The following is a 14,809-nucleotide window of genomic DNA, read 5'->3' as shown; positions in this document are numbered from 1 at the left end:
AATCTCTTTATGTCAATCAATAAAATACGTGAAAAAACACATTTCAGCCATCCAAAAATCGAATATGAGAATATAGTACTATCCCGAATACACATCCATATAGAACATATTCCCTAATTTTTAGCTTCATAATTGATACTCACGGAAAATTTAGGGTCCGATTCCAACAAGTGACACTAGTCCAGACGCAGATTTCGAATTTGTCCTGAGCCTGAAATCATGAATAAAACTGTTAGAAGGGGGCTGGGAGGGTATCCTGGCGTAGCCCCTCCGACACTCAAGTCAGAAACCGAGGATATGAGTGAAGAGCAGCTAAGGGTGCTGCTGAAAACAATATAGTGAATCTGAATGAATTAGACACTCAAATTGGTATTTATTGAAAAATACATGGGACTGTCTTTTATTTTGGCTAGGGATGAGCATATCCATAGAGTATCAATAATGTTTCTTGTTTGTTTCCAGTCTGAAATAAACTAAATATGTCTATTCTTATTATCATATCCTCTTTTGAGTTTTTGTGAGCATGTATTCGTCTGATTCACAATAAACATGGCTATGATTGCCTTTCACGTATAATAATAGTCTTGTTTCCCACCTTTTCTCCTAGATAGTTCCATTTAACAAAAAGACGTAGCAATTTTTGACATGATTAACAAAACGAAAACGAACACGAACACGAAACGTTGTTTGTGGCCGTGTTTCTTACATGATTTGAAATCGATTGGACAAAAGCTTTCAATATATTTAACGATCCACACATCTCAAATTAGGATCGATAGTAATTTTTTGCGACTGAATATTCAACAAAATAATAAGCATGAGTTTTTCACTTTTTTTTTTTATAATTCCTAAACTATAGGATGAAGAGAGCTCGAACTTGAGCCACCTACCGAAAGAAAATTGGTGACACCGAGTTTTTCACTTTTGACAAACGAGAATAATGTATTGTTAGTATGATCAATCAATTGAAAACTGGAAAAAGGTTCCCTCAAGAAATAATGAAAAAAGGAGGGAGATCAGATCACTATTCATTTGTCTCAGATTCAATTGTATCATTTAAAGGGTAGGGGCCAATTGGCTTTGTCAAACAGTTTTATCAATGCTTTCACTGTCAAAAAGGTGGCAAATTGTTGTGACAGGTCAACGAACATATCAGTCGATGCCATTATATTATATTTATTTATTGCGGAAAATTCAGCAAAAGTTTAATTAAGATTTAAAATATGAAAGCGACGGTGAAATTCAACTCAAATCATTTTGGTTTTTTCGACGATTCTTTGTTCCGTACTGCCGACTTAGTGACTTTTCAGGTTTTTGAGATAACATACAATGAAAATTAACTTTTTCGTTGCATTAATTTTTCTTATTTTGAATTTTGGTTATTACTTTTTCAAAGTTTAGATATTGTACAGTAACTTTGATTTTTTAGCTTTGAGTTATATTTTGTCGGAGCGCAGGCGTTACAACGAAAAATATTGACATGCCATCAGAAATTATGATTTGTCCGATGTCAGATCAGCAATTGAGACAAAATTGACGAAACCAAAAAATTTGTGTATCAAAACAAAATCTAAAAATATAATAAATTAAAATCTAAAACTGGACAAGTTAGTGGACAAAAAAAATTATTTCCTAAAGACATAACAATTTACTTTGATAATAATTTAAAATTGTAAATTATTTTATTTTTAAAGATATTATCTATTTATATATATACTAGTACTTCACTAGTGCGATGCACGCATATTTATTTCATATAATGAACAATGAAAATTAGTAAGTATGAGCATTTGAATAAATAATTAAAATACATATAAATTAAATATATAATAGAGCATACAATTAATATAAAAAAATAATTTGCAAATTTTTAAAAACTTTTTTAGATACAACATTTGTCGAATATTTTTATTTATTATCAATAACACATAAAAAATTTAAGACTTTAGGATTTGCGACTCTAGATACAGCCCCATAAAACTGACAATAATTCAAACCCTACAAAAATATTGTACTTTATAACAATAATCATATAGATATGTGGAAAATTAATAATTATACGACTTTTTTTTTAATCATGAAAGACAATGCAAACTAAAATCTCAATTGTTTTTATATGCAAGTAGATCGTAGTAATGAACTAATTGAAGTTTCAGCGCCTAATAAATTTTCGAATGGTCAACCTCTAGGATGACATTAAATAGATGAGTCATTTTTATTCTGTTTAAAATGAGGGATAGAACTAATTTTTTTCGAAAATATGTCGTACTTATTTATATTTTCGAATTCAAATCATATTCATCACAACCTTGTTGGTATGAAACTTGTGACGGAACCAAGGTATTAATTTATGTGATGGAACCGATGTCATGAATGCTATTTATTTTTTCAAGTTATTTAGATTTAAATTTCAAATTAAAAATTAAATTTATATTTTCAAAAAATTCAATTTTAAATTAGAAATTTGAAAAAAATTTTGATAAGTTTTACGACAATGTTATTAATTTTCATACTTTAATTAATTACATATTAATTATCAAATATTTCAAATTGTGCTATCCAATAAGCATGAGAATTTCGAAAACAAACTTAAAAAAGACAACCAATTTTATTGTTATTTTCAATTGAGAATTGTAATGTTATTAAATATATTAGGAAATTATTTCTTTTTTATTTACTTATTAAGTCAAATTTTTTTATGAAAACTTATTAAATATATAAGACAACTCTACTTGTATATATGTATATATAGTTTTGCTATGTTGTTCATTTCTATGTCATTGTGACAGTTATTTATTGGATATATAATTTTGNATATTATTTCATATTTAATTTTATATATATGTATATAAAATCCGTGAAGGTAGCCGTTGTACAGAGGGAGTGCCGACAGGTGGTGGCAGCTGTGTCTGCCAGTTCACCTGTTCATTGTAGTAAATAAATAAATAAATAATTCCCATTTCCAGAATTAACAATTACTACTTTCTTTCTTCTTCAGCGATCCTTTTTCCAATTCCCACACCATAAAGTAAACCACCATTGTCGCCTACTTCAATCCTTAAAGAAATAACGTAAGCATCAATCAATTCCACTAAATTCAAATAAAAATCGTACTGTTACTCATTATTGCCATAAACATACAAACCCTTGATGCAAAGGTCCATTCACACCATGTACGCCTAGCCCACACGCTTCTCTTTCCCTTTTTCTATTTATTTGTTGATTATACTCTGTAAATGCAAAATTGCACGTATGCGGAGTGGGTTTGTTGACTGTGTGAAGGAAAGCTGGGAATGTTCTATGGTCTTGATTGGACTCTGAAGCATTTCTAACCAGTTCCCGATCCGCTGCCTTCCGCTGTATTATTGTCCTTCTTTGACGTAGTTTTGAGTAAATTATTCAGCTTTCTTTGAGTTGTTGGGAGTACGTATCGTCAATTATCGTGAAGCTATCATGGATTTCTTTATTATTTCTCTGGTTTTTATTGTTCATTTTATTAGCGCTGTTTTAGTTTTGTTTTTAGTGATACTTTAAACTGCCATGGAGTTATGATGGGATTTGTTTGTTTCTCTTCTGATAATGGTGGAAACTGCGTTGTACTTGGTTATTATTTAATTACTCGGTTCATATGGTTGTTCAGGATTGTAAATGGGATTTTGATATGATTTGTTTTTTAAAAAAAATAAGTTGAAATTGAAAGTGAGGTATTTGATGTATTATTTTGTGTGGGTTTTCATCAAGGAATTGAAATGTAAGTCCACCAAATTCCTCCCATCTACAGTCCTTAAAGAAAGCAGTCCTAAATGCTAAATTACTGCATATTCTTGCTTGTCATTTGTATGTTGACAGTAAATTGGAATTTTTACCTTTTGTTGATTTGTTATTCGTGAAAGAATTTCTGGGCCTATTTAAAGTGGAAATTGTGTTCGTAATTGGAGATGAAAAAGGTTTTGTTATGCTATGGAAGCTGCGTTACACAGTTTATAAGCTGTTCTTTAGAATTTCCTCTTTCTTGCAGGAAGTTCTTATTCTAGCATTAAGAGATGGCAACTTTTAAGGATATTGGGATTGCTGCAGGGTTTAACATTCTTTTTGCAGTAGCATTTCTTGTAGCATTTGCCATCTTACGGCTTCAGCCATTTAATGACCGCGTATATTTTCCTAAATGGTACCTAAAGGGCTTGAGATGCAGTCCCACAAACTCAAGCGTGTTTGTGAACAAATTTGTGAATCTCGACTGGAGATCATATATTAGGTTTTTGAATTGGGTTCCAGATGCACTTAAAATGCCAGAACCAGAGCTCATTGATCATGCTGGACTGGATTCGGCGATCTATTTGCGAATTTACTTGCTGGGGTAGGTTTAGTTATCTGAAATTTTTGTCACGTTATTGTATAATAAGCATCAAATTTGAACACACACAAGGAAATTTTTAGAATCATGCATTTGATTGTTATTTATCCTCTCCAACTTGATTGTATGAAAGCTAATTGATATGCAGACTTAAGATTTTCGTACCTGTGACATTACTTGCATGGGCTATTCTGGTTCCGGTCAACTGGACTAACCACACCTTGGCTAAAGCTGGAATACAAGAAAAGCTCGAGTACAGTGACATCGACAAGCTTTCTATTTCAAACATTCCGGAGGAATCACATAGGTAGGAGCTTTTTTATCTTTGAAACAGGGAAGATTACTCGAGTTCTTCTAAAATTTTGGCACTATCCACAATGTTGATTTACCATTACTCCATGTGTATAACCCCTACTTTGCAGGCCAAAAGCACACTTGACCAAATTCGTAGTTGTTTGGAGCCTGTTTTAATGGGTTGAGTATCTCTGAGATTTATGATTAATACCTTAGGGCAACTTACAGGTTTTGGGCTCATGTAATTATGGCCTACGCCTTTGCACTTTGGACGTGCTATACTCTGTCAAGTGAGTATGCAAAGATTGCAGCAATGCGCTTACATTTTCTTGCTTCAGAAAGACGTCGCGCTGATCAATTCACGGTAAGATGCAAGTTTTGTTTCAGTTTAGTTTAGAATGTAGAAGGTCACACTAAGAAAAGTATGAATAATGTGACGCCGCGAAGTGACGTGACAGTATTTTTGCAATATTTTTTCTTGCTCTTCGTGAAAATTAGGGGGGTGTGTTATTGTTAAAAACGTACTGAAAATGCTTGAATTGCCTCATATACTAGCATATTATGCATCTTTCGAGCTTTTTTTCAAAGCAACATAGCGTGAGGATTAATTGCAACTTTGTTTCTATTGAGAAGCACTTTGCAGCATCCAATTGTGTTGAATTTCCGGCTATTAGGATCTGGTAAATGTTTACGAGACTTGATCAATGCATAAGTTTGTCATTATTGTCAGTTTCTGATGTGTTATATGCTCAAGGTAACTTCAATTCTTTCCTGAGAAATAGGAAAAAAAAAAAAAAGAAAGAAAGAAAGAAAGAAAGAAACAGAAACAAATCAACAAAGCATGTGCTAATAAACCCATTATCGGATTAGGTTATTTAAGACTCAGTTATAGCACTATTTCTTAGCTCTCATTCACCAGACCAACCCTCATTTGCGGTTAATTTGGAATTTACCGGTAGTGCTGAAACTTGAATTTTCTCAGGTTCTTGTGAGGAATGTGCCACCAGATGCAGATGAATCGGTGACTGAATCCGTGGAGCACTTTTTCTTGGTCAACCATCCGGATAACTATCTGACTCATCAGGTTTTCATTTATGGATGTTCATTTGTCATAACTAAAGCAGGAACTTTTGTCGGATTATATTGAAGCCGAATATGTATCCCTTATTAACCAGAATGATTTGATTCATATATTGTCTGTACCTACGAAATTCTGGTCTTACTCTTCATATCTCGTGGTTTCATATCTTGCATCAGTCTTAGAATAAAAAATTTATTTTTCTTTGCCTTTGTTCATATATCAGACAATTTGTGCAGGTTGTTATCAATGCGAATAAACTTGCAAAACTTGTCAAAGAGAAGAAAGCTAAGGAAAATTGGCTGGACTATTACCAACTAAAATATTTAAGAAACCCATCAAAACGTCCCATGAAAAAGGTATTTTTATTTTTGTACTTCAATTTTAATGCTTTGTTTCTTGTATCATTTGTTAGAATCATAGTTTTCCCTGCTTTTTATCCTTCGATTTAATTGTGACATGGCACCATTTACTTTTTTTCGAACTTGCAGATCGGCTGCCTTGGCCTATGTGGAAATAAAGTTGATGCAATTGATTACCAGACTGCTGAAATTAATAGGCTGTCAAAAGAAGTAAGTATGGATATTGTTATATTCTTTTGGAAGGTTTTGTGCAATAAAAAGTTATCACCAGGAGCAGATGGAGCCTCGATTTATTGATTGGTGATGGGCATGATTCAGTGAATCTGGGGGTTTGAATTTTGAATATTTTAGAACATTCCATATAAAATTTTACATATTTCATGTTTTGGTCGCGAATGTCCCCTCCTTCCTCGCTGTGGGGTCCGTCCTGAGCCTGAGCGGCAAAGCTGCAATGGTTTTGGCGTTTCTCAGAAGTTGGAGCAAAGCAGTCACTGAAAGCCAATGAACCTTGCTTTTTCCTTTATAAGTTATTATGCAAGTGTTCTAATTTTCTTTCTCCTTGTGTGCTGTATGAAATGCTAATTCATTGCAAATTGCAATATTTAGAATAATGGGCTTAATGAATGTAAATTAAGGAACGTAGTTGAAGGAAAAACTCGAAACGATAGCACCGGTTCGAACCTGGACTCAAAGCGCGCAAAAGAGCTGCCTGGAAATTTCCATGCAGCATGGCCCGGGCTGTGGTCGCCCAAGCAGGGACCACGCTGTCTGGATTTGGTTCGAGAGAGACACCAAATTTCCAGGCATCATGGCCTGGACTGTGGCAGCCCCAGCAGGGACCACGGTGTCTGGATTTGGTCCGAGAGACACCGTATGACGAAGCAACATGTCCTTGCAGATCAAAACTAAATTAAAACTGATATTTGCATCAGATTTTCAGAACTCTCATTGCACTCATATTGTCTAACTTATAAACCTTTCATACAAAAGAGATAATACAACTTTTCTAGGTTATTGTTCTTGCGAATTACTGTGATGTATTTGCAAGAGGAGGAGTTGTATATTGGGAGAAGATTGCCGCAAACCGAAGCACCAAGACGGGGCAAATTATTCATAAGGAGAAAGTGTTCATAACTTGCCTCAATTCATCGTCAATACAAAATTTGTTTGCCATTTTTTAAGCTTTCAAGGCATTAACTCAAACAATCTTAAGAAGAATTCTCTATACGTGATAATCTGAATTTCAAGATGGCCTCTTCATCAATTGCAACAACTAATGTTCCAATGCCACAAGGGGAAAATCAATAAAGTTCAATGGTGCAAATTTCAAAAGATGAAAACAAAAAATGTTGTTCTATCTTGCAACTCTAAGTTTGGCTAGATTTTTTAAGGAGGATCATCCCACTTTCGCAGAAGATGAAGTCAATCCTAAAAAGAAGGTTGCACTGGATGTATGAAACCAAAGTGATTTTTTAATGTAGGAACTATATTCTAAATGGCCTGGACAATGAGCTCTACAATGTATTTTGTCAAGTCAAAATTGCGAAGGAACTTTGGGAGATGCTCGAGAAGAAGTACAACTTGGATGATGGTGGCCTGAAGAAGTTCATAGTGGGACGGTTACTGGACTTCAAGGTAATAGACTCAAAATCCATTTTGAGTCGAATGTAAAAACTACAAGTACTTTTGCACGATATTCACGTGGAAGAGATGAGTCTGGGCAAAATTTTCCAAGTTGATTAACGAGAAACTCCTTTCTCTGTGGAAGAATTTCGAGAACTACTTACACCAAAGAAATGATATTGGATTGAAAGACTTGATAGTGGGGCTAAGAATCCAGGAGAACAATCGAAAATAGAGGCAACAAGTTGGATGCAAATGTTAATGTCGTGGAGTCAAGTAACAAAGACAAGAACAAGAAGTTTGATGGGAAACCACCACCACCACCAAAGAACGAGAAGAATTTAAAAGCAAATTGCTACAATCCACATGACAAATGATTGCATAATGCCAAATAAATGGAAGGAGCAAGCCAACGTAGTTTAAGAAAAAGGTCGGTGCCTTTTGATTTTTCTGAACTTGATTTTTCTGTAGTCATTTTTGAGACAAACATGGTGGGAAACCCTAATGAATGGTGGGTTGATACGGGTGCTACTTTCCACATATGTTCCGATAAAGAGATGCTTTCCAGTTATACTCCAGTCTCTAGGAGAAAGCTCTTCATAGGTAATTCTGCTTCGTCGGACATTGCAGGACTTGAAAGGTTGTGATAAAGATGACATCCAAGTAGGAAATGACATTGATCGATGTGCTTCATGTTCCTGAGATAAGGAAGTATCTCGTGTCGGAATCATCATTGGTCAAACATGGTTTTAAACTAGTTTTCGAGTCTAATAAGTTTGTATTGATAAAAAATGGTCATTTTGTTGGAAATTGGTATCTCGATGAGAACCTCATCGGTTCACCGCAATTTTGATGGCAATAAACATAATAATTATGTTTACTTGCTTGAGTGTTCTGATTTATGACATGTTCATTTAGGACACGTATATTTCAATACCATGCGACGTTAAATAGATTTAGACTTATTGCTTAATAACATTGATCCATCTCATAAATGTGAAGTATGTGATGAACCAAAAATGACCAAAATGTATTTCCATCATGTTGAAAGATATACAACTCCTCTATAATTAATTCACACTGACATTTGTGACTTAATTTTTGCAAACTAAAGGAGGAAAAAAGTATATATAACATTCATTGACGATTGTAAGGTACTGTTATGTATATCTTTTGAGGGGTAAATAAGCTGAGTCGATTCAGTAACAATCCTAGTGATGCTAATTGGAAAGCTCTGACAAAGTGCTTAGATTTTTAAGACACCTTTGAATATGGTTTGCATTATACAAAATATCATGCGGTGCTAGAGAAATATAGGGTTGCAAATTGAATTTCTGACACGAGACTCAAAATCCACTAGCGGCTATGTTTTAGCATTGGTGGTGGCACAATCTTTTGGAGGTCATCCAAACAAACTTGTATCTCTAGATCCACAATGGAATCTGAATTCATAGCACTTGTTAAAGTTGCGGAAGAAGTAGAATGACTTCGCAACTTGTTGGACAAGTCTAGTGCCTGCAATAATGATACATTGTGACAGTCAGTCGGCGATTGCAAGGGCACAAAACAACATGTACAATGGTAAGTCTTGACATATTCGTCGAAGACATAATACGGTACGACAATTGATCTCAAGTAGAGTTATCACTATAGATCATGTAAAATCGAAGGATAACTCGGCGGATCTGTTTACGAAAACATTGAATAGAGATCAAGTGTACAACTTGTCTAGAGGAATGAGCTTGAAATCTACAAAAAAAAAAAAAAACTTTTTTAGTGGTAAACTCAACCTTGTTGATTGTATCCCAATATCCTGGTTAAATGGGGCAACTAAATTATGAAAAATTGAGCAAAAACTTGGGAATTTTTCCCTTCTCATCCTAGACAATTAGTTTGTCGCCTACCAACGTAGTGAAATTAAGTGTTATACTATTAATGGTTATTTAGCTTGTAAAAAGAGGAGTATTACAGGATACTCTTAGAAGAAGGCCATCTATGTAAGTTTCAGGGCGTGCCGCTTCAACGAAACACTAGAACTCAAGAAGTGTTCTATCGTCAAAACGGACACAATTAGGGAAGTTATCATGCAGATATTGTTGTCTGGTTTTACGCAAAACGTCAAGAAGTTCAAGACATCAAGTTTACTGCATGGCCTTGTAAATCCGAAGTATTTTGCTATGGAAGGTTCAAAGCGAAAAACCACCTGATGCGATAATTTTTCGTGTAAACTCTCTTTTCGACATCACGTGCATTTATGCATCATTTTCATTCATGTGATGGATTGTTGGAATACTAGGCTTAATGAAATTGAGAAACATGGTCGAAGGAAAAACTCGAAACAATAGCACCGGGGTTTGAACCCGGACTGAAAGCGTGCAAAGGATCTGCCTGGAAATGGCCTGGGCTGGTAAAAGGCGTGCTGGGGGCAGCCATCCAGCGCCTGTCGCACTGATTCATGAACAAGCATGTTCAATTTTCGAGTTTTCAGACACCTTTGCATGCTAATGGTGTCTTACAACGGTTCTTTCATGTCCTTTGGTCCAAAGAGACGCACTGTATGACGAAGCAACATGTCTCTGCAGATTGAACAATTTAAATAGAGCATCATCACTAAAGTAAAACTGATTTTTGCATAAGATTTTCAAAACTCTCATTGCACTCATACTGTTTACCTTACATTCCTTTCAAACAAAAGAGAGAATACAACTTTTCTGGGTTATTGTTTTTGTAAATTACTATGATGTATTTGCAAGAAGAGTGTGTTTGTATCTTGGGAGAGGATTGCGACAAACCTAAGCACCAAGGCGGGACAAATTATTCTTAAGGAGAAAGTGTTCAACACTTGTCTCAACTCATCATTGATACAAAATTCATTTGCCATTTTTGAAGCTTTCAAGGCATTAACTACAAAACACAATATTAACCCGTCACCATCAAAATAAACTCATTAAATTGAGTGATGGGAAGACAGTGAAGCGAAATGGATATATATGCCATATGATATTGTGGTTTGGTCGTAAGAAACCTGTTATGAAGAGAGCCCTTTGCGATCACCCTAATTTACTGAATATTAAATGATGAAAGAAATCCTTCTGACTAGATGAATATAAATTTTTGATAACATCGAATGTGCTTTTAACAAAATATATGATTCCCTATAAAATCAACCCCAATCCAAAAATTTCAAGAGCATGGGAAAAGGTACCATTCATTTGATGACATTTTTTTTTAAATTGCGACCACATACACTGAAATGGATAAATAGTTTTGTATGTTTTCTTTGATAATGGACATTTGTCTTTTTCTTCCCTATGGCAAATTGATTTGCTAAAACTTCTTTCTATAGCCTAAGTATCACATTATGCAGATAGCTGAAGAACGGGAGAGGGTAAAAACTGATGTTAGCTGTATCATGCCTGCGGCATTTGTCTCATTCAAAAGTCGGTGGGGTGCTGCTGTTTGTGCACAAACACAGCAATCGAGAAATCCAACTTTGTGGATGACAGAATGGGCTCCAGAGCCACGTGATGTCTATTGGAACAACCTGGCAATTCCATACGTGTCGCTCTCAATTAGGAGGCTTATTGTTGCTGTTGCTTTCTTCTTCCTTACATTCTTCTTCATGATCCCAGTTACTATTGCCCAATCTTTTGCCAATATAGAGGCTCTTGAAAAAAGGGTGCCGTTCTTGAAACCAATCATTGAAAGGTGAGTTTAACCAATTAGAATTATTCAGTCGTGTAAAATTCACGTGTATTGTTCTTGTTCACTGTTTATTGATTCTATGATTTATTTTGTGCATCTTATTACTTTTTGTCTAAACACTATTGTTGCGTGTATTGATGTAAAACCACATTATTTTACACCTGACACTTTCTCAATGGCAGTATTCCTTTTGATCTATGCGTTTTTGCTCGATTTTTTAGTTTATTTTGCATTTTTTATCTTGTTCTATAGACGCATATGGCTACTTGATATTGGTCTCCATTTCAATTTTACTATTGACAACCCATATGTACTGTAGAGGTTTTCTCAAGGGTTTAATCCAAGGATTATTACCTGGGATTGCTTTAAAGATTTTCCTCATTGTGCTTCCAACAATTCTGATGATGATGTCCAAATTCGAGGGCTTTCTGTCCATATCGTCTCTGGAGAGGAGATCCGCCACAAGATATTATCTCTTCAACTTTATAAATGTTTTCCTTGTAAGTGTAATAACCGGAAGTGCGATGGAGCAACTCAATAGTTTTCTCAATCAGTCTGCCAATGAGTACGTACTTCCTTATATAAACTACACTCCCTATACTTTTTTATGTTCAGATTGTTGCGAGTAATATTAATGTGTATATATAGTCTTTTTTTTGTGACAAATGGTAAAGTGTGGCAGATTAAATGTTTAGAAGATTTGACCATCATTTATAGTAATTGATACAGGGATATGGGGTTCGGTCCTAAAATGGGTACCAATGCTAAGGTCCGTGTTCAATTCCAATTTAGTATCTAGTTGTCCAATTGTGTTGGTAGGTATTGCTGGGAAACGGTAATAGGTATTAGTATTATTATCTTGTGTGGGACGACGATTGAAATATTTCGTTTAGGCTGCTGCAAAGGTTAAATAATTTAGTTGTTCCGCTAGCTTCAGCTGTAGATTTTGGTTCAGTGGCCAAGGTCCTTGTGTTCAATTCGAATGAGTAGTAAGTTGTCCAATTTTTGAAAGAGATGGTTGAGAAATCCCGTGGAACAACAATCAAATATATGGTTTAGGGGCTGCTGCAAAGGTTAAATAATTTGAGTTGTACTGTTAGTTTCAGTTGCCGGTTTTGGTGCATTCAATTTTGTGAAATTATTTGGTGTATTTTTACTCAATTTTTATGTCGTTTCTCATCTCAGGATTCCAAAGAAAATAGGCGCTGCAATCCCTATGAAAGCGACTTTCTTCATAACTTACGTAATGGTTGATGGATGGGCTGGTGTGGCGGGAGAAATTTTAAGATTGAAACCGTTGATATTCTACCATATAAAAAACTTCTTTTTGGTGAAAACTGAAAAGGATCGAGAAGATGCTATGGATCCAGGGAGCATCGGTTTCAACACGGGTGAACCACAGATACAGTTATATTTTCTTCTTGGCCTTATCTACGCTGTGGTGACACCAGTTTTCCTTCCTTTTATATTGGTGTTCTTTGCCCTGGCATATGTTGTATACCGTCATCAGGTGAAAGTGCACTTGTTCTATCCTCTTCTGTAGCTCTCTATTTCATAAACAGTTTGAGCTAGATCATTTTGTGTACGCTTCAATTCTCAAAAATGAATTCATGTAGGGGCTTGACTTCGGTTTTGGCCTAGAGTTGGAATTCGAAATTGGTCTACGGTGTTCGAATTCAGTATCATTCTAATGAGACAAAGCTCGAAATATGGCTATAACCTCCAAGCTCATCTGAACAAAATAATTTTTGTTAAATTTAAATCAATCAAACACTTGAATACATTTAAATATTATTTGACTCAGTTTGAACAACTAGTGAATTAGGCAAGCTGAACACCTGAAGACATCTGAAATTTTTGTGTCCCTTTTTCTTTTGCAGATCATCAATGTGTATAACCAAGAATATGAAAGTGCTGCAGCATTTTGGCCAGACGTCCATGGCCGTATAGTTTTTGCTCTCGTCTTCTCACAGATAGTTCTAATTGGATTAATGAGCACCAAAAAGGCCGCTCTAACTGCCCCTTTCCTCATCGCGCTCCCTGTTATGACCATCTCATTCCACTTGTACTGCAAAGGCCGATACCAATCAGCTTTTGTTAAATTCCCTTTACAGGTTAGAATGACTTCTAACTTTTCCTTCCCGATTCATGATTCTTCATTCATTCGATATTTTCTCGGGACTCCAGGAGGCGATGACGAAAGATACATTGGAACGTGCCAGAGAACCAAACCTGAACTTGAAAGGCTATCTCCAATCCGCTTATATCCATCCAGTCTTCAAGAATGATGAAGATGAAGAAGAGGACATCGATCCTAATTGGAAGTTGGATGAAAGTGTGCTCGTACCTACCAAACGACAGTCTCGTAGAAGTACACCAGCCCCCAGCAAACTGAGCGGGGCGTCCTCTCCTGAAAAACTTGACATCTAGACAGCAAGAGTTCTCGAGCAATGAATGGTTCGGCTTTCGAATTTGTGTGAGGAACACTGTTTCTTTCCCGGGGTTTATCGGGGTAGAATCGTTCTGTGGTGGCTAAAAGTTTGCTTATAGGAAAGATGTAGGATGTGAATAGCCTGCCGCCACGAGCTAAGTATATCATAACCTGCATCATAATTTGAACTATATATGTATACTATACTAAGATTGTAGTTAAAACTGCTTGTGGAAATTGTCGTCAGTTTTCTTCGTTTCATATTTTATTATTTTGTTTAAAGATGAATAATTTTGGTGAGTTTTTTTTTTTTTTTTTTTATTCTCAAATTGGTGAGGCTTTTTTTTTTAATATTTTCAATTATCCTTACACCAACTTATCAGTTAATGCAAAATATTTGTACCTCAATGGATATAATGAATTTTCTCAAGCAGTAAGTTATGGTCGTTTATTTTAGTGAACAACTCTTATTTTATTTGTTTTTTTTAAATACATTATTTCATAATTTTAGTTTAATTTCTCAGTATTTTTCAACAATTATGATATGATTCTCATTTAAATATAATTAATTTAATTATAAAAATATTATATAGACGTCTAACATGGGTAAAAAATACTGAGATACTTAGAATAATTAATTATTTTAGTGTCATTATTGTCAATTTTTTAAAATATCAACATCTAAAGAAGTATTTTATTTTCATGTAATAAAAAATATTGTAAAAATCTATTTTAGTAAATTTGTGTATACTCTTATTATTATCAAGTCTATTTTTCAAAATTTGTAAATCCAAACAGAGACGATCTAATGTAGCCCAGTCTATCTTGTGAGACATGTCAACTTTGTTCGTATTTACAATAAAAACTAATATTTTGGCACAAAAAATAATATTTTTTTCATGAGTGACCTAAATAGAAGATTTTTCTCACAAAATTAACCTATGAGACCGTTTCAAATGAAT

The 14,809-nt window shown here is 34.7% G+C and overlaps 1 protein-coding gene across 6 annotated transcripts; it reads left to right on the top strand.

Moving 5' to 3' along the window:
- Window positions 1–2,971: 2,971 nt before the first annotated feature.
- On the top strand, window positions 2,972–14,108 carry LOC140980437 (calcium permeable stress-gated cation channel 1-like). 6 transcript variants are annotated; one of them, XM_073446256.1, is made up of 12 exons: window positions 2,972–3,173; window positions 4,019–4,357; window positions 4,503–4,661; window positions 4,877–5,012; window positions 5,631–5,732; window positions 5,966–6,085; window positions 6,218–6,298; window positions 11,079–11,419; window positions 11,736–11,981; window positions 12,602–12,926; window positions 13,297–13,530; window positions 13,604–14,108. In XM_073446256.1, exons 2-12 carry the CDS (start codon window positions 4,044–4,046, stop codon window positions 13,844–13,846), a joined length of 2,301 nt encoding a protein of 766 aa, XP_073302357.1. In that variant the 5' UTR covers window positions 2,972–3,173; window positions 4,019–4,043; the 3' UTR covers window positions 13,847–14,108. The 6 variants fall into 6 exon arrangements, with proteins under 6 accessions (XP_073302357.1, XP_073302387.1, XP_073302379.1 ...); XM_073446286.1 differs by having other exon boundaries at window positions 3,053–3,071; XM_073446278.1 differs by lacking the exon at window positions 2,972–3,173 and adding an exon at window positions 3,197–3,359.
- The last annotated feature ends 701 nt before the right edge of the window (window positions 14,109–14,809 follow it).

Source organism: Primulina huaijiensis, chromosome 1 (assembly GCF_012295235.1).
Source record: "Primulina huaijiensis isolate GDHJ02 chromosome 1, ASM1229523v2, whole genome shotgun sequence".
Classification (NCBI taxonomy): domain Eukaryota; kingdom Viridiplantae; phylum Streptophyta; class Magnoliopsida; order Lamiales; family Gesneriaceae; genus Primulina; species Primulina huaijiensis.
Note: the sequence above shows the minus strand (reverse complement) of the source record. Positions and strands in the feature narration are given on the sequence as shown.

What these genes read in the sequence shown, in the direction of transcription:
- LOC140980437 (XM_073446256.1), top strand. Translation starts at nt 4,044, where the DNA reads ATGGCAACTTTTAAGGATATTGGGATTGCTGCAGGGTTTAACATTCTT. An exon ending in TTGCGAATTTACTTGCTGGG is followed by an intron (nt 4,358 to 4,502) that starts GTAGGTTTAGTT and finishes ATTGATATGCAG; the next exon opens with ACTTAAGATTTTCGTACCTG. An exon ending in GTCGCGCTGATCAATTCACG is followed by an intron (nt 5,013 to 5,630) that starts GTAAGATGCAAG and finishes GAATTTTCTCAG; the next exon opens with GTTCTTGTGAGGAATGTGCC.